Below are 19,879 nucleotides of genomic sequence, written 5' to 3'. Positions count from 1 at the left end.
GATATTTTGGGAGGCAGAAGCAGGTGGATCTCTGAGTTCAAGGTCAGCCTGCTCTACAGAGTGAGTTCCAAGACAGCCAGGGCCACAAAGAGAAGCCGTCTCAAAAAGCACAAAACCAAAAATGGGGGGCTGAAGAGATGGTATGGAGGTTTGAATGAGGGTGCCCCGCCACATTCTCATAGACCTGGATACTTAAGTCACAGGAAGTGGCACTATTTGAAAAGATTAATGTCACCTTGTTGAAAGAAGTATGTCAGTGGGACCTTTAAGGTTTTTAAAGCCCGAGCCCAGTGGCTCTCTCTTCCTGCTGCCTGTGGATCCAGATCTGAACTCTCAGCTCCTTCAGCTTCTCCAGCACCACATCTGCCTGCATGCCACCGTGCTCCCACCGTGCTCCCACAATGGACTAAATCTCTGATACTGTGAGCCAGACCCAATTAGAGTCTTTTTGTTTTGGTTTGGTTTGGTTTTAAGAGACAGGGTTTCTCTGTGTAGCCTTGGCTGTCCCAGAACTCAATATAAACCAGGCTGGCCTCAAACTCAGAGATCTACCTGCCTTTTCTTTTTTCTAAATGAGTTTATTTATTTAATGTATATGATGAGTACACTGTCATATGGTTACAGGTGGTTGTGAGCCACCACATGGTTGCTGGGATTTGAACTCAGGACTTCTGGAAGAGCAGAGCAGTCAGTGCTCTTAACCACTGAGCTTTCTCTGCAGCCCGCGTCTGCCTTTTCTAACTGTTGCAAAGGCCATGTTGTGTCTTCGCAGCAGCAGTACACTGGCTACGCCAGGCGGTTAGGAGTGGGCACTGCTGTTCAGAGAAACTGAGCTCAGTTTCCAGCACCCGCGTCAGGCAGCTCAGTCAGATGCAGCACCAGATCTCGGGAGATCTGAGGCTTCTGGCCTCTGTGGGCGCCTGCACTCATGTTCACACATCCACAGATGACACACACACATAAATATAATTTAAAATAATAAAGATAAATACTTCTTAAAGAAGAAAAACTGTCCTGGCTAGTTTGATGTCAACTTTACACAGGCTAGTGCCATAAGAGAGAAGGGAGCCTTAAGGAGAAAACGCTTCCGTAATAAACAGACCGTAAGCAAGCCTGTGGGTGTTTCCTTAACTAGGGGTTGATGGGCCAGCTCTGGACTGGTGGTCCTGGGTTCTAAAAGGCTGAGCAAGCCATGCGGCACAAGCCAGCAAGCAGCGCCCTCCGTGGCCTCTGCTCTGCCTCCTGGTTCCTGTCCCCTTTGAATTTCTCTCCTAATTTCCTTCGATGATGAACAGTGATGTGCAAGTGTAAGTCAAATAAACCCTTTCCTTCCTAACTTGCTTTTGGTCATGGTGTTTAATCACAGCAATAGGAACGAACTGTAACTCAGATACATTGTTTTTGTAAATCAAACCACACTCTTAGGCCCTACAATCCTAGCACCTGGGAAGCTACAGAAGGAAAAATGGGCTGCTGGTCATTCAAAACCAGCCTGGCCTACAGAGCAAGGCCCATCTCAAAAACAAGAGCTTGAGCCACCAGCTCAGGGACTGAGTGGTACGAGCTTGGTTTCTAGCACCACGATGAGCTTGAGTAGAAACCCACAACCTGCTGCAGCCCGACTCAGGGGACTGGCACCTCTGACCTGTGCGAACACCCAACTCACATCCACATCCCTAGCAAACACTGGAACTTACACATAATTAAAATATAAAAATATAAATCTTTTTTGTTGTTGTTAAACATTTATTATATACACAGTGTTCTGCCTGCCCATCAGAAGAGGGCACCAGGTCTTACTATAGATGGTTGTGAGCCACCGTGTGGTTGCTGGGAATTGAACTCAGGACCTCTGGAGTGCAGTCAATGCTCTTAACTTCTGAGCCATCTCTCCAGCCCACATAAATCTTTTTTTTTGTTTGTTTTTTTGTTTGTTTTTTTTTTTTTGTTTGCTTGCTTGCTTTTTTTTTTTATTCGATATAATTTATTTACATTTCAAATAAAAATATGGAACGCTTCACGAATTTGCGTGTCATCCTTGCGCAGGGGCCATGCTAATCTTCTCTGTATCGTTCCAATTTTAGTATATGTGCTGCCGAAGCGAGCACCACATAAATCTTAAGAGAGAAAAACAGGTTGGGTGTGCTGGCACATGCCTTTAATTCCAGCACTCAGGAAGCAGAAACAGACAGATCTCTGTAACTTCATAGCCATTTGAGGCCAGCCTGGTCTACATTGACAGTTCTAGGGCAGCCCAGGATGCATAATGTTTAAAAATAAACAAAACCAGACCCAAGATTTGTTTTACAGCAATATATTGGTTGCACTTGAATAGAGCTATAAGCTCTACTCATCACTCACCACTAGAGGGACCCCATCATCAGAGGTCACCTACCCCCAGCATCCAGATGCCTTTAAGGATGGCAGAAAGATCATTCATTATACCTAGACTACATCTGATTACGAACTAGAGGATATGGTTTTCCCTTTATCCATCTCAAAGGGAGGCAAACTTTAAGTTAAAGTCAGAAAGAGATGGAGAACGACACTAGAAAACGGAAAGTCATCCCATGCTCACAGAGCGGTAGACTTAACCCTGAAAAATGACCATTCTACCTAAAGCTATTACAGATTTAGTGCAATCCCAATCAAAACCCCATCTCATTCTTCACAGAAATAGAAGAAGAAAAAAACCTATCTTAAAATGTAAATGGAAAGGAGCACTGTGGGAGGCAGAGGCAGGCAGATTTCTGAGTTCGGGGCCATCCTGGTCTACAGAGTGAGTTCCAGGTCGGCCAAGGCTATACAGAGAAACCCTGTCTTGAAAAAAACCAAATCCAAAAACCAAAAAACCAACCAAATAAAAAAAACCAACAATAACCAAAAAAATGTAAATGGAACCACAAGAAATCCTGGATAGCTAAAACAATCCAGGTCAAGAAAGAAAAATCCTGGAAGGATTATCATTTCAGATCGTAAGATATATTCCAAAGCCATAGTAAACAAACAAACAAACAAACAAACAAAACATGGTACCAGCACAAATACAGACTCGGAGACCAATGGAACAAAACTGAAGACCCAAACATGAGTACACATAACTTCAGCCACTTAATATTTGACAAAGACATGGAAACACACTTGGGAGAGGGGGAGGCGTCTTTAACAAGTGGTGCAGGGAAAACTGGACATCCACAGGCCTAAGTGGGAACCTGGAGACAAAGGCTTCTCTGTCATCCTCTGGCTGTCCTGGAACTGGTTCTGTAGACTAGCCTGTTCTCAAAAGCAGATATCCACCTGCACCTGCCTTCTGAGTGCTGAGATTAAAATCATGTGCCACCACAGCCCAGCTCCCGACTTGTCTTTTCAATGGAAAAGTAAAATCTGTTTCTGCTCATCAGGCTGGAAATAAGAGATGACTAACACCCCAGCAATCTATGTTACCTGTTGGGCCAGGCTGAATCAAGCTCCTACAAACAGGACAGAGGTAGCTAGCAACCTAAATGACCTCTACACTATCTGTACGACTGAGACCAGGCCTCTAAACTCGTACAGGCAGCCTATCTCCAGAACCCATCTTCTTGGAAGAAATGCCACACACCCTGAGTTGCCTTCAACGTAATTACCGCCCACAACAGTGGGGACTGTGTCACACCAGTGACCTTTCTTCCACTTGCACTGTTTAAGTATGCTAGCGATAAATCCTGACATCAGACTTTTTAGATGTTTCATCCAGTTTAATGAAGTCAAACAGAGTATTTAATCTCACCTCTTCACAGATCATTTCACTGCTGGCTGTGATACCTGAAGGAACCCCTCAACTTGTGCCAAAAAAGTGGGGCACACAGCTCTGAGAAGATTTTCTTTTTTTTTGGATTTGTTTTTTTTTTTTTTTTTTCGAGACAGGGTTTCTCTGTATAGCCCTGGCTGTCCTGGAGCTCACTCTGTAGACCAGGCTGGCCTCGAACTCAGAAATCCACCTGCCTCTGCCTCCCAAAGTGCTGGGATTACAGGCATGCGCCACCACCACCCAGCTGAAGATTTTCTTTAAATAGAGATTAGGGGTTCAGAAAACTCAGGCCTCTCACTAAAAAGGTTTGCAACCTTAAGTGAGAGTGGAATTAATGAGTTCTTCTCAGTCTTTTGAGACAAGCATTTTGTACAATTATTGAAAACATCTGTTAAGATCTAAAGGATCAGCCAAGTAGTGATGACGCATACCTTTAATCCCAGCACTTGGGAGACAGAGGCAGGCAGACTTCTGAGTTCAAGGCCAGCCTGGTCTACAGAGTGAGTTCTAGGACAGCCAGGACTACACAGAGAAACCCTGTCTCAAAACAAAACAAAACACCCCAAAACTAAAATACTCCTAAGTCTGTTTATAATATACATGTAGGTTAAATAATGCTGGGTGGTAGTGGGGCACGCCTTTAGTCCTATTACTCAGGGAGAGAGAGGCAGGCGATCTCTGAGTTTGAGGCCTGCCTGGTCTATTGAGTGAGTTCCAGGACAGCCAGGGCTACACAGAGAAACCCTGTTTTGAAATAAAACAAATGGGGGTGGGGGTGGGAGGGTAAGCCTTTAATCCCATCACTCAGGGAGAGGCAAGTGATCTCTGAGTTTGAGGCCAGCCTGGCCTATTGAGTGAGTTCCAGGACAGCTAAGGTGTACACAGAGAAACCCTGTCTCGAAAAAAAACAAAACAAAACAACAAAATGCTTTGATGTGTTTGCCTGCATGTATACATATGTGTGTATCACATACAGGTCTGGCAGCCAGAAGAGGTGTCAGATCTCTGGGACTGGACTTACGGGAGGGTTGTGAGTAACAACCTGGATTCTCAAATCCTTTTAAGACTGAGTCACAATCTATAAACCTGCTCTGATGCTGAGGGGACTGTACAGCTGGAGCTGAAGCCACTGCTCTCAGCGTGGGTTAAATGTCAGTTGAAGGCTGGGCGGCAGAGAGAGCTGGAGCAGGGGATGTGGAAAAGCTCCAACACAGCTGGGGTGAGGCTCAGCAGTCAGGCACAAGTTCAAAGCTCCCAAGAACTAATCCCAGGACTACAAACAAGACTGCAGGGAGGGCAGGCAGGTGAGGGTGAGCCTGGATATTACGTACATGTATGAACATGCAATGAAATGATGACCACACTAATGAAAGCATTTAAAATGGGTCTAAATAATCGATAGAACTGTAATACATTAAAACCGGATATTTATTACTTTTATATTGCATTTGTCATTTTTCAACAATACAAAGTAGAGGCAAATAGTAACACTCCATAAAAATGTTGAATCCCATGTCCTTTCCCTAAGTCCCAGCCCTCCCTCAGATATTCCCTCCCACCCCTTACAGAACCCTGTCCTGAATAAAACACTTAAATACATCATAAATAGTAAATTATGAAAAAAAATAGCAAGAAATTGTTTCTTTCCTTCTTGTAAAAAAAGAACACGGCAGCAAAGACAGGCAGCCAGAAGCTGGCTGGGATGTCTAATATAGACAGTTACATGGGGGTCGGCTAACCTGCTATCAAGGTGAGACGGGACGGAGAAGGAACGAACGTGGGGTTTCAACAGCCAGCCTGAAACACCATGCACTGCCCCACCAGCCTGGGCCAGATGGGCCACAACTGAGGAAGGAGAGGGCCCGTGGCGCAGCCCCATCTCCAACGTCTCTACAAAGTAAGGGGCAGGCCCAGGGGCATGGCGACAACTGTGCAGAGCAAGTCTGGCTCCCTAGGAGTTTAAGAAAATATTCTCTAGCCTCATAGCTACAGACTGCCTGTTAAACAGACACAAACATCTCCCTCCACCATAGCTCCACAAAGAGCGGAATACTGTTGGAGAATATAGGAAGAACAAAGAAATCTCCTTTGGAGAATGGTCTAAAATCATTTGATAATTCTTTATATTTAGAAAAAACTAATAGGATCCATTCCAAATTGCAGAATAGTCATAACTGTACGACCTGGCAGGGTCCTGCTAAGGTCCTCTCCTAACATGGCTGCCCTACGGTCTCAAAAACGTGTGCGTGTGGCCAAGCCCTCTCCATCCCTCAGCCCCGAGGGAGGGAGACAGAGCAGCTGCTGGTGGGCGGCCCAGCCTCGGCTCCACACACTCGGGCTCTCCTCTAACTCCTGAGGACTTTAGCTGAGACTGGCTCGGGCTACACTGTGTACGCTTTGTGACTTTCCTTTCTTAAGGAAAAAAGAAGGGTGGGAGTAAGGATCGTCCTTATTCTCCCCCACAAAACACCTTTATAAAAATCATCGGCAGTCTTTTCAAAGACCAGCAGGAAGATTGAAGGTAGGAACAATGTCCGGCCAGGCTGTCCTGAGGAAGTAAGAGTCCAGCTCTAGGTGAACGGTGGAGAGGAGGAAACCACCTAGTCCAGCGTGCCCACGTCCAGCACGAAGAATGGGGTTTGAAAAATAGTCAGCTATAGAAGCCATGGCAGGCAGTGGAAAAGTCATGCCACCCGCTTCTGGAGTGGTAGGGACGATGCTGTCTTCAACTTTCAAAGGCACTACTGCCCAGAGGAAGGGGAGACAGTGACAGAGCCCCGCTAGCTCCACATTCTCTCCTCTGTTGATGACCAAGAAGACGACTCAGCATTCCTGGGGCAAGGGCTGACATCTTGGGATCAAAGCAATAGCGGAGTCTTGTTTCAGGTCTTCCGAGGCTCACTGCTCCCCAAACAGAGAAAGAACATAAAGTTAACCGTGAGCAGGAGGCGGGGAAGCAGGAGCAGAATTGCAGACTGTCTCATCCTAGCCAGCAAATGACTATCTTTCTCTTTCTCTTTAGCTTTAGCTTTCAAGTATCTATGTAGTCTTGGCAGGCCTAGAAAAGACCAGGCTGGCCTCAAATTCTGCCTCCCAAGTACTAGAATTAACGGTGTGTGCCACTATGCCTGACCATACAACTCTTTAGAAGCAGGGTTCATGAGTACACCAGTATTTCTCAATCAACGTTTGCTCCATTCCGTCAGTGACCTGCTTCATACCCTTTAAGCACCCCTTGATTCAAGATACTTACGTGGGTGAACTCTGACTCTGCAACATCAAGCTTTTCCAAGGTTGAACTAACAGAAGGAAATAAAATGGCAGAGAATTAGAAAAGGGGGCTTCAGGTGTAGCTTGAAGCAGAATACTCACACAGCACCCATAGTCCTGGCTTCCAGCCCCAGCATGTCCTTCCTCCAAGGTCAATTCTATTGCCTCTTTACATTTCACTTAGATCCGGAAAACAGACCGGGGCTGGAGAGCCGGCTCAGTGGTAAGAAGTGCCTGCTGCGCAAGCCTGGCACCCTGAGTGTGATCCCTGAAACTCACGCCAAGGATGAAGGAGAGTCCAAGGCCACAGAAAAGAAACTCAAAGACAGACAAGACACGGTGGTGCATGCCTACACTCGCGCGATGTGGAGGCTAAGGAGAAGGACACCTAACTGACATCTATGTATCTAGAAAGTGCCTTCAAGGCTATCCTGGGCAGCCTTATGAGACACTACTTCAAAATACAAAGTCAAAGGCCCAGGTGTGGCAGGACATACCTGTAACCACAGCACACAGGAGGCAAGAGGCAGGTGACTCTTTGCATTCTATCCATATCTAACAAATAGACCAAGAAGACTAAAACAAAACAACATTGCAAGACAGTGCATACCTTTAATCCCAGCATTGGGACACAGAGGCAGGCAGGTCTAACCTGAGTTTGGGGCTAACCTGATCTACAAAGTGAGTTCCAGGACAGCCAAGGCTACACAGAGAAACCTTGCATCAAAAAACTGAAACCAAACCAAACCCCAAACAAACAAACAAAAGCTCACAATAACTGAAGAAGCGACTAGATTTAAAAAGTGTTTTCATTTGGTGTGTGTGTGTGTTCCTGCATACATGCCACAGCATGAAATTGGGGTCAGAGGACAAACCACAAAATAAGTTCTCTCTTTACACCATATGGGTTTTGAAGATAAAGCTCAGATCATCTGGATTAAAGGCTAAGCCATCTCAAAGGTCTGAAGCTAATAGATTTAGAAGCACCATTGTTTAATTAGTTTTTCTAGTAGATTTTTTTTTTCCAGACAGAATTTCAAGCAATTGGGGTAGTTCTTTAAGTAGCTGAGGGTGACTTTCACTCTTGGATTCTTCTGCTTCCTCTTCCCACGTGCTACAGTTACAGGCCTGTGCCACAGAGCCTGGCTATAGCAGTCGATGCCCTTTCTGGCTCCGTCACGTGGCTGCTGGCATGATCTGACTCCTTCCAGGCTACTCACTCCACAGAACTGAGCCGGGGAGGTGATCCTTGCTGCTCCTTCCAAACTTCTGTTTTTGAGGCAGGATTTCCTTGCCTTAAAGAGTCTGTAACTCCACGTGGTGAGGCTGGCCTCTGCACCCCCAATGCTGGGCTCATGTGTGCTATCATGTTTGGCTCACACGTCCTTCTTTTATGTGGTGCTGGGGAGGAGCACAGGATCTCAAGTGCAACTTCAATGATCTGTGGCTACACTAATGGCCCGGACAGAACTGAGGGAAAGGCGCTGTTACACAGGCCCTGCCTGAGTTTCACCGAAACCAATGGAAAGCACCTGAGCCAGAGGCTCAGCAAGTCACCTCAAACAAGTCGACAATGTCTGCTATTTCTAAATGCTAAATTTTGAAGTAACATTATGCAATGCATAGTACAAATTCTTTTATGTAGTGTTATCCTAACAAAGCCGCCAATGGAAACATAGCCCAGACTCAATAGTGCTTGTCTACTGTGCCTGAGGTCTCGAGACCAAACGTAAACACCTAAGCCAGGTGCAGTACCACCTGTAATGCTAGCGCTGGGAGGCTGAGCTTAATCTCAGAGACAGACATTTCAAACGCCAACAAATAAGGCTCCTGACGCTCCTGCTATCAGCAGTCAGCACCCTGTCATTAATGAAAACACAGCACAGCTGATAGCACTCTACCACTTCTAAGATTAGGGTCTAAGTGTACAGCTTCTATTTAGACACCTCTTTCACAAATACTGACAGAGAAGCTACCAGGAAGTTCTGAATTACCTAGTGAAGAGGCCCATGCATCAAACAGATGGGTATCCTCAGCCACGGAGCAGTAAGGAACCAAGAACGTCAATAACCACACGACGTTCCCTATCTGAGCACACAATCCTACTCAATAACCATACGAGAGAACTTAGAGAGACGGACATTCTCCATCTGAGCACACGATGCTGCTCCCACCCAACAGCTTCATTATCCTCTCAGGAGAAATCTCAGCGAAAGACCTACACAAGCTCACTCTGGATTCCTAACCCAAGAAACTAGGACATATGGTTTTTGTTTAGCATTTTTTTAAATATTTTCTTCTTCTTTTTTTTAAATTTATTTTATGTATGTGAGTACACTGTAGCTGACAGTGAGAAGAGAGCATCGGATCCCATCACAGATGGCTGTGAGCCACCATGTGGGTGCTGGGACCTCTAAGAGCAGTGAGTGCTGAGCCGTCTCTCCGGCTCTAACTTTGCTTTTTGAGACAAGTTCTTACACAGCTCAGCCTCGCCTTGAATTACGCTCCTCCTGCATCTACCTGCTCAGTGCTGGGGCGAAAGGCTACCCCAGAGCACCCAATTATGGTTATTTTAGACATAACCAAAATGAAAAACTAAGTGTGGTAACATTTATTATGACATAGTAGATAACATACTAGATAACAAAATTAAGTCATGCTTATATTTGCCCCTCAAAAGCTTGGCTGTTAACAGGTATGACAGCACATGATAGCAATCCCAGGACATGGGAAGCTCATAGAGAAGGTAAGCTTAGGTTATTCAGTGAGCCTGTTTCAAATCCAACCAATCAAACAATAAACTCTCGCTCTTTTTAGATAGGGCCTCTCTATGTAGCCCTAGCTGTCCTGACACTCACTATGAGGTCAGGCTGGCTTCAAACTCAGATATCTACCTGCCCATGTCTCCCCAGCACATCACAATGTCCAGCCAGCATAGATTCTTGAAATACATAAAAATGAAGATTTCTGATGACTTGAAAACATTATCTGGAGTAACAGGTCAAGAAACAAACCTCAAATTTAGTATTTGCAAAGGTTGTCCAACTGCAGGTGAGAAACTGGGGCCAGGAACAGGTGAACCTTCACTTATCTCTTCCAAAGGTGGAGTCTGAGGTAAGACATCAGGACGCCCAAGGTGTACATCTGTAGAAAAAGGAAAAGAAAAATCAATCAATAAAGAATCAATCAATAAATTAAAGACTGTGTGGTCAGAAAAAAACAGGGGAAGATGTACAATGACTCAGGGACATGGTGACTCACTCGGTAATCCCAGTACCTGGGAGGCTAAGAAAAAAGGGTCATGAGGCTGAGGTCAGCTTGGCTACACAGTGAATTCCAGGAGAGCCTAGACTACACAGTGAGACCCTGTCTCAGAACAAAGAATAGCCGGGCGGTGGTGGTGCTCGCCTTTAATCCCAGCATTTAGGAGGTAGAGGCAGGCGGATTTCTGAGTTCTAGGCCAGCCTGGTCTGCAGAGTGAATGCCAGGACAGCCAGGGCTGTACAGAGAAACCCTGTCTGGAACCCCTCCCCCCCCAAAAAACACCCAACAAACCAACAAGGTGAGTTAGTTCATACTGCATAGAAACGGGACACAGATGTCCTAGGGAGAGAACACAGGGCTCAGAAGCAGGGGAGTGTCCAATGCGAGGGGACCCCAGCCCTGAGCTGACCTGGCTCCACTTCCGCCTTTGTAGTCACTTGTGCTTTGTGTTCCCCAGAGGCCGTCAGCTGGGAAGTGCAGGAGTTGCCGCTGGGGCCTGATCTCCGAGAGAAAGATGGGCCAGACCGAAACTTTTTGGTAGGAGAAGGCTTCACTTCAAAAGGGAGAGAGAGAGCCTACTTAGCACCTGCCTCAGAAACCGTCACCAAGACAGACACCAACACATACCCAAAGTTGTTCTGGAGCAAAGACAGAAAAAGGGTTAGTGTAGAAAGATGGCTTACAAAGTACTACCCAGAGAACAGGGTCGAGCCACATCACTCTGCAAAGACGAAAGTGACACACGCATAGTGCTCTCTGGCCCGGCTCTCACTGATGGGTACTCTTCCTTGTTCTTCATCAACATCACCCAGTCAGCCCTATGGTCAATGATGATCTCTACCCTTCCTAGCATGTAATGCAGCACTGAAATTTCCACGGCTGCTTTACCTTGACAACAGCCTTCCTCACTGTGCAGCACGTCTGCAATGGCTAAGTCTCCTTCACCTCACTCTGGAACAACTCCTGCCCATGATGAGAGTGCAGGAGGAAGACCTGGCATCTGCCAGTGTCACTCACAGGGGTCTGAAAAGGGAACACTGGCACTTCTGGATTGAGAAAGTTGACAGGAATGAGTAGAAACTCCTTCAAGGGTCATCAGCAAGGTTTCCATCACTTGGACTAATCTAGAATCTGACACCTGGACGTGGAAGAAGCTACGAGCACTGCTAACATCCGTGCCGGTCCTTCCTACATACAAGTCTGCTTCTGGGCATCTGAGCCTGTCACACAGCCTGTCCCCACAGCTACACATTTGTTTCCAGTCCCACCAATTCCCCAGAAATAGCCCTCACCTCGACGATACATGTAGGGAGAGCCAGGGGGGAGCAGCAACTCGGAAACGACTGGGACAGACAGTGACTGACACAAAGACGAGAAGCAGCGCTCACAGGATGTAGGCAGAGCAGGAGGGGCCTCTGGCCTTGGCAGCTCCCTGACAGAGGTTTCTTGCCCCCCATCTCTTGGGGCAAGGGAGCCACTGGGGGGTCATCTGGTAGAAGCCACTTACAGGGAATCTTCTTGAACACTGTATTGCACATGAAGCGCTGGAACCGCTCAGCATAGAAGCCTGGACGATGTACTGACACCGTGTCCTGTTGAAGAGGAGACATGGCTACAGGGTTAAGAGAGGCCCAGCAGGAAAGAGGCTATGTCTGCTGAATAGGAGACAACACTACAGACAAACAGAGGCCCAGCAGGGGGCTGTGTCCTTCAAGAGCACGTTCTCTTAGATTGAAACTCTGCCAGTGGGGTAAAACCCATAAATGAAAAACAAAATGGAAGAAACTGAGGGGGCAAATGGCAAGAAATGGAGAGGTGGGAAGAAGGCCTTTAGGGGACGCTACACTCACCCCATCATGGACCAGTGCTTTCCAAGAGTGCTCCAACTTCTTAACAAACCTGCCAAGAAAAATGTGTATCACACAGTATGTTTTAAATGAAAGACTATAATAATTATTTATCTTAGAGGACTTAAAGAGACCAAGATATCAGAAAACCTTAAATAGATAAACACTGGGCAAGTACATCCATTGTGTATACAGGCAAAGTAGTACTTACTCCACAGACCAATGCTGCTTCTAGATAAGCCAATGATCCTGCCATGGGGGTAAGGGCAGTTTCTAAGTCCCCGACAAGTCATGGAACATGAGCAGGAGGGACCACTTGCTAAATGTCTGAGGCCCTGGGTTCAACTGCTAGAAAAGGCGGAGTCAGTGCATTGGCACTTGCCTGTAAGCAAGCACACCATGAGCCCCAGTTCTGTGAGACCTTATCTGAAAAACAAAACAAAACCCAGAACACACCACACACCAAAGGAGAAAGAGCAAAGGCCGCTGGAGGAATAGGCAGACAAAACGAGGCAAGCACAGCCACATTTGCATAAGAGGGCTGGTGAGATGGCTCAGTGGGTGAAGGGGCTTGCCACCAAGTCTGATGACCTGCATTTAATCCCCAGAATCCACACGACCAAGAGAACCAATCCCCACAGCTGTCCTCTGACCTCCACATGACGGCTGTAGTATAAACACTCACAAACACATACAATAAACAAATAAATGTAAAAGAAGTTTTAGTTAGATAATAATCAGAAAATCAAATATTAACGATTCAGTCCTGCTTCAGTCCGGAGAGTATGTCAGGAACAAGATGGAGCCTAACGTTTGCAGACCCCTCACCCACACCCACACTTCTCGGCCTCATCCTTCCACAGGTTGCTTGTTTTTTTGTATTTTTTTGTTTTTTTTTTCCAAGACAGGGTTTCTCGGTATAGCCCTGGCTGTCCTGGAACTCACTCTGTAGACCAGGCTGGCCTTGAACTCAGAAATCCGCCTGCTTCTGCCTCCCAAGTGCTGGGATCAAAGGCGTGCGCCACCACCACCCAGCAGGCTGCTTGTTTTTACATAGCATGGAGATCTTACTTTTCCTCTGTGGAAACGAGAATGTGCTCCTAGGGAAGGTGCTCCTATGGAAGGTGCTCCCAGCCATCTCCTATGTAAAGCATGACTCAACCCACAGGTTTCTCACAAAAAGTCAAGGCAGAGGGAGCGCTCCACCCTGCGCCTCTGAGGACAGGCTGAGCATTCCACACAGCACACATCATGTTGAAGAGGCCATGAGGTGCAAAATCCAGGAAATAAACCCACCTAAAATCTATGGGTCACCAGACTGTGACTCATGGTTCTTGCATTATAAAGAAATGTATAAAGAATACCTCTAAAAGAAGTATGTGGGACTGGAGAGGTGGCTCAGCAGTTAAGAGCACTTGATGCTCTTGAAGAGAGAGGATCTAGGTACAGTTCCCAGCACCCATAGATAACTCACAACCCCCTTTTACTCCAGTCCTAGGAAATCCAACACCTTTCTCTACACTCCACAGGCACCAGATATTAGTATATAGGCAAAAGGCAAAACACATTCACAAAATGAAAAAATAAATAAAAATAAATCAATCAATAAAAAGAAAAGCCACGAATGAGCAGCTCCAGGCACCCCCTGCCCTACCTGTGACCCGCGTGCCCTGCCTCACCTGTGACCCACATGCCGTGCCTCACCTGTAGGATTGAAGAATGTCAATGATGCCGACATAGAGCAGGAGCCTTTCCCCTTTGTTATTGCGGGCAGGGATGCCACCCATGCTGGAGAATCAGAGGAAGAGTTAGAGACCTGTTCACTACCTAACTATCAGTCAAATCTGAACATGGAGCTAAGAGCTAAACAGCCGCCTCATCCCCTAGACCACATCCTAGGAGCATGCACAGAACCTCCTTGTTCTCCCACAGAGCTCCAACAAGACTAAACTCAACACTACTCAGCAATTTTGGACTAATCCCCCAAATAAAAACAAACATACTTTGCGCTTTTGTATCTGAATTTGCTCCCAGTGAGAGACACTTTCCTTGGCAGTCATGTTATAAAACATCAAATGAAACCATCTGAGCTTTCAGTAACCAGAATCATTGAACAAACCCAATACAGTAAGAGAGGCCTTTGGCAGAGAAGCCTAAAATATGCTGTAATATGATTTTATGTGATTTATAATATGCACCTAAGCTTCTAAGAATTAATAACATTTTCAATCTTTTCATCCTAGACAGTTCTCCCCAATGTCCTCTTCTGTTCTTTTAAAAGTCAATGGCTCTGTAAGCATTAGTGCTGTTGGTCTCACTGTCAGATCAAAGCTACTCCTCCCGAAGCTAGGTTCCTTCGAGCACTCACTGGTCCTCAGTGTCCACGGTGCCGCCCCGTCGAGCCTCGCCCTGGATAGATTCCATAGCTGTGGAGTAGAGAGCCTTCTGCGGGGCCGGCCTGCGAGTGTCCGCTGCGTGCTGTGCCTCGCTGCTCATGGGCTCTCGCTGTGCGTGGTCCACGTTGTGGATGGACATCAGCAGGCTGTAGTCCATGATCTTGAAGCTCTGCAGCACCTAATGGGGACAAAGGACACGATCCATCAACATCTGGGAGCTGTCAAGGCTACTTTCAGGTTCTCGCTGATTCATATCTTTTTACTCTGGTAGGTCTTTTATTTACAGTCCTTTCCTTACCTTTCTCCCATTTGAAAAACAGAAGTAAGGGCTCACCAAGCTCCCCATGGTGTCCTTAAACTCGTGGTTCTTTATTTTGCCTAAGCCTCCAAGTAATTGGAATTATAGGTCGGAGCCACTAAAGCAGGCAATACAACTTTTTGTTTGTTTGTTTGTTTGAGACAGGGTTTCTCTGTATAGCCCTGGCTGTCCTGGAACTCACTCTGTAGACCAGGCTGGCCTCAAACTCAGAAATCCGCCTGGCTTTGCCTGGTGCCTGGCACGCCTGGCGTGCGCCACCACTGCCCTGCTATCTTTTTCTTTTTTTTTTAAGATTTAATTTATTTATTTTATTTAATTTTATATATTTATAATAAATAAAATTTATTTAATTTACTTGAGTGCACAGTTGCTGTCTTCAGACACCAGAAGAGGGCATCAGATCTCATTATAGATGGTTGTGAGCCACCATGTGGTTGCTGGGAATTGAACTCTGGAAGAGCAGTCAGTGCTCTTAACCTCCGAGCTTTCTCTCCAGCCCCAACACTGTCTTTGTCAAGGCACAATGACTATATACCCAGACTGTGCTGATCATGTCACCACAGGTTGGGGTTGTAGCTCAGCTGGTGGAGTGCTTGCCTGGATGGTTGGAGATCTAAGCTCCATTCCAGCGATACGTGAACTGAGCATGGTGACATAAGCCCACAATCCCAACACTAGGAGAAGAAGGCAGGAGCATATAAGGAGAAGAGGAACAGCTTAGGCTGTGAGACCCAATCTCAAAAATACAGGGGTGGGGTGGGTGGGTAGTAGACTGACAGACGTGGGTCAGAAGAGATGTGTGGGAGGACTTTACATGATCAGCTTCGACTTACTTCAACACCTGCTGAATACAAATATAAAGATAACTGCAATATAGTACAGTGACACACAATAAATGTTTATATAAAAGACCACAGAAAAGGCTAAAAAAGATCACTGAAATAGGGTCACAAACAACAAACTGGAAATAAAAAGACCAGGTAAACGAAGTGAGAAAAGACCATTGCAAAAGGCTAGAGAAAGAAACACACATCAGGCTCAGGAAGGGACACTCTTATATCGCTGATATGAAGAAATATACAGGGCAGGTGTGGCCAATTAAAGAAGCTGGAAAGGACTCAGCAATGACAGTGGCAAGGCGTAGCAGACCAAGGGCCTGAGTGCACCCGACACACACCTCAGCTCCCACGGCTCACATGACAACGCAGTTCAGCCAAGGGTGTCATAACAGGGATGCACAAGAAAGGTTGAAGAACAACTGGCCACAACTGACTGAGCATAACTATTGGCTCATTTAGTTAAGTGGTTGTCTGTCAGACAGACAAACGGGAGACAGACACACAGATAGAGGGCATCACTGAAGAAGCAGTGCAGAGTGTACAAACAAGTGTAACACATGGCACAGAGAGACGCTCAACAGGATGGAGGTCCAGGTATTTCCTGAGAATGGGCGGGGTGGGGCAGACACATCTAGGTGTTTAAGAGTGGTGTGCACACTTTTAATCTCAGCACTGGAAGGCAGAGGTAGGCAGATTTCCGACTCTCTGACTTTGAGGCTAGTTTGGTCTACAGTCTGTCTGTCAGGTTTAGAAAGCTGGACATAATGGCTTTTACTTGTAATCTCCAAATTAGGGAAACAGAGTCAGGAGGATCTTCTACAGGTTAGAGGCACTGGAATGCCTGCTGGAAGAACAGGAAATGGAATGGGTAATGCTGATGGTCTAGACCAGCAGTTCCCAATTTGTGAGTCTTGACCCTTGTAGGGAATCAAACAATCCTTTCATAGGGGATACCTAAGACCACTGAACAACATAGACTGACATTTTGTTTCATAACAGTAGCAAAATTACAGTTATGAAGTAGCAACAAAAATAATTCTATGGTTGGGTTCAGCAAAGCTGAGAACATGAGGCTCAGTGAGATGCTGTCTCAGAAAGTAAAGTGGAGTGCCCTCAAGAAAGACGCCCAATGCTGAGCTGGCCTCTACACGTCCATCCACAGGCAAGCACACGCCAGCACACAGATGACAGCACCTGTGCTCAGCACAGCAAAGTGCAACTGTGTACCACCCCCCCCCCACATAGACACAATCCCCAGAATAAACAAACAAACAAAGAAATTCAGCCCGGGACACAGGGAGCTAAGTTCCAGCTCCCAGAGACACAATGCCAGAGAATTATAAGGCTTCTGATGAAAGTGATTTGTCTGAAATAGAGGAAAACACAGCAACTCACCAAACAGTCACGCTGCAGAGTCTTACAGAGAGCGCTGTACATGTCAGCATCTAAGAAAAGGCCGTCGGGGATATCTTGTAGGAAGTCCAGGTCTTTAAAGGTGGGGAGAGTCTTCTCTCGTTCTTTCTGAGAAGCCCGCCGCTTGTAAGTTGAACCCTTCAGGTCATATTTCATATGCATTTTGACTGACCGAGGCAAGAGATTGTTCATCACCACAATTCGTATGTTCTTGCCACCTGCTTGCACGCAGTACAATCCATAAAATTTGGGCAGCAAAGTGCGAGGGTTCTGGTTAAGATTCTAACGCATAAAGGAAAAGTAGTGGGCAGGTTAGCTGACTTCAGTGAGACTCAAGGCGAAAGTTGCTACCCATTGTTCCTTTGATTTATAAGGGATTTGGGTAAAATGTGTTGACCTATATATTTGTTCAAAATCTCTCAAGTTATCTAAGAGAATTTACAGAGAAAACAGCATTAAGCCAGATAAAATCTTGATACCACAGAGGCAAAAAGGCAAGAGAGCCAGGAATTAAAAACATGGCACTGAGGGCTGGAGAGATGGCTCAGAGGTTAAGAACACATGCTGGTCTTCCCGCGGTCCTGAGTTCAATTCCCAGCAACCACATGGTGGCTCACAACCAGCTATAATGAATCTATATAATGATTTATATAATGAAATCTAATGCATTCTTCTAACACACAGACAAAACACTGTATCACAATAAATACATCTTTTAAAAAAAGGCTTTGAGCTATGCAGGAAGACCCAGTGAATGCCATCTTTGCCTTCACAAAGCTTAGGATTCAGTGCCAGCACCACTTAAACCCAGTGTGCTGGCACATAACTGTAAACCTAGGACTTGGGAGGCAGAAACTGGAATGATCAGTAGTTAAGACCAGCACTGGAGACACTGTGTCAAAATCCAAAACCACCAACAAAAATCCTCTGTCTTGACTTTAACCTCTAAGTAAGAGCAAACTCCCAATGAGCACTGGAGCCAGGTGGCAGCACATGCCTTGAATCTCAGCACTCAAGAGACAGAGACAGGTGGATCTCTATGAGTTTAAGGCCAGCCTGGTACACAGAAGGGTCCCCGAACAGTCAGGGTTACATAGAGAGACCTTGTAGGACCGTGAAAGGCAGTCTGTGGTCTGGTTGAACAAGGCTTACTCCAGAGACCCAGTAGAGCAGGGCAGTGGTTGCACACGCCTTTAATCCCAGCACTTGGGAGGCAGAGGCAGGTGGATTTCGGAGTTCTAGGCCAGCCTGGTCTACAGAGTAAGTTTGTGGACAGCCAGGGCTACACAGAGAAACCCTGTCTCGAAAAACCAAACAGAAAAAAAAAAAAAATATTCTACAAGGGACCAAACCAGTGAGCCATGCTCCCAGATACTCAGGCTCCTAACTCCCAACTCCTCGGCTCCATAATCCTCTGGCCACCAGTCAGGGCCAGGCCCCAGGTATTCTGGATAGATCCCACACCCGATCACCTGACTATGGCCAGGCTCCCCACCCCACAGTTGCCTGGCAACAGCCAGGTAACCCAGCCCACTATAAAGGGTGCTGCCAGGCCCCTCCCAGCTCTCTTGCCTTTCTGCTCTAGCCCTTATGCTCTTGTCCCCTGTCCCGGTTTCCCTTCTCTACCCATTCTTCCCCCTCTTTCCACGTGGTCATGGCCAGCTCTCACCCCTCTATCTCTTCTTTCTCTCTTTACTTCTCTGTCTCCTTTTCTCTTCCTATTTTTCTATAATAAAGCTCCGAAACTATGGACTGTCTCTTATCAAAACCTGCCATATAGGAGCTCCCCTCAAGCCAGGCAGGCTCCCTCCACGGATACACAGGCGCCCACCATCCCTATACAGGTGTGCGGACCCCGCCAGCCCATTTTCCCAACCCCACTAATTTTTTCCTGTGTTCAATCAGAGCACAGACTGCCTTTCACGGTCCCACAAGACCTGTCGGGGTGGGGGCCACCACCGTGGCTCTGCTGAGGGCCCCTCTGCTGGTATTCTTCACTCACCATGTAGTATCCTGGAAGCAACTTCTGCAGAAATTCTGCTTCTTTATGCTGGACAGTCTTAATGATGAATTCATCATCACTGGACACATAGAAGAGGGAACCACTAGCTCCAGAATTGGAGAGTTCAATCAATGGCTCACTACAAAGGGAGTACTAAAAAGGAGAGAAGACATTAAGGGTCAAACATGCCAGGGCCTGCCCCACGTAGAAAGTAGGGAGATTTACATCCATTTTAAGGACTAAATCAAGATAGTGGAAGAAGAAGTTCCTTTTGTAATATCCTCTGATCTTAGAATCAGAGGTTGGGTGATTAGAAACTTACCAAGTAGTCATCAGGCCGGATGCCAAACAGCTCTCTGAAGTAGCGGAAGGCAACAGGTGCATAGGTCTTGAACCGGAAGTCATTGTAATGGTGAGCCGGTGTCAGGTTGCTGCCTTCACTAAAAGGTTAAACATTAAGAAACCTTAATGTGCCAGTCCCTAGTCCCCATGACATCCACCCTCGACAGATGCCAAAAGGGTGGCCCACCACACCCGAGTGATGTGCAGGATGAAGATGAGTCAGCGCGTGGGCCAAAGGCCCAGCATAGGAGAGTCAGGCTCAGACTCACACTGCTTTCTAGCCAGTGCAGTAAGTCAACTAAAAATTCATTTTTGTTTGAGATAAGGTCTCACTATGTAGTCCTGGCTGACCTTAAATTCCCAGAAATCAGCCTGCTTCTGCCTCACAAATGCTGGG

At 46.5% G+C, this 19,879-nt stretch overlaps 1 protein-coding gene and 1 non-coding gene across 7 annotated transcripts in view; both read right to left on the bottom strand.

Moving 5' to 3' along the window:
* Window positions 1–2,001: 2,001 nt before the first annotated feature.
* On the bottom strand, window positions 2,002–2,108 carry LOC127683999 (U6 spliceosomal RNA). Its single transcript, XR_007977727.1, has one exon. It is a non-coding gene; the product is annotated as a U6 spliceosomal RNA (small nuclear RNA).
* A 3,092-nt stretch (window positions 2,109–5,200) lies between these two features.
* Pip5k1a (phosphatidylinositol-4-phosphate 5-kinase type 1 alpha) overlaps window positions 5,201–19,879 on the bottom strand; it is a 45,897-nt gene continuing 31,218 nt past the window's right edge. For 5 of the 6 annotated variants that reach the window (XM_052179820.1, XM_052179821.1, XM_052179822.1 and 2 more), the window contains 11 exons: window positions 19,463–19,580; window positions 19,141–19,293; window positions 17,121–17,420; window positions 14,540–14,745; window positions 13,876–13,959; window positions 12,175–12,223; window positions 11,832–11,916; window positions 10,734–10,877; window positions 10,075–10,204; window positions 7,044–7,089; window positions 5,201–6,691 (listed from right to left, as the gene is read on the bottom strand). In XM_052179820.1, the coding sequence (XP_052035780.1) occupies window positions 6,689–6,691; window positions 7,044–7,089; window positions 10,075–10,204; window positions 10,734–10,877; window positions 11,832–11,916; window positions 12,175–12,223; window positions 13,876–13,959; window positions 14,540–14,745; window positions 17,121–17,420; window positions 19,141–19,293; window positions 19,463–19,580 (1,318 nt within the window). In that variant the 3' untranslated portion in view covers window positions 5,201–6,688. The remainder of the gene's footprint in view (window positions 6,692–7,043; window positions 7,090–10,074; window positions 10,205–10,733; window positions 10,878–11,831; window positions 11,917–12,174; window positions 12,224–13,875; window positions 13,960–14,539; window positions 14,746–17,120; window positions 17,421–19,140; window positions 19,294–19,462; window positions 19,581–19,879) is intronic. The other variant, XM_052179824.1, reaches the window with a different exon arrangement.

Source organism: Apodemus sylvaticus, chromosome 4 (assembly GCF_947179515.1).
Source record: "Apodemus sylvaticus chromosome 4, mApoSyl1.1, whole genome shotgun sequence".
Classification (NCBI taxonomy): Eukaryota; Metazoa; Chordata; class Mammalia; order Rodentia; family Muridae; genus Apodemus; species Apodemus sylvaticus.
This window is presented reverse-complemented; position numbering and strand designations above follow the sequence as displayed.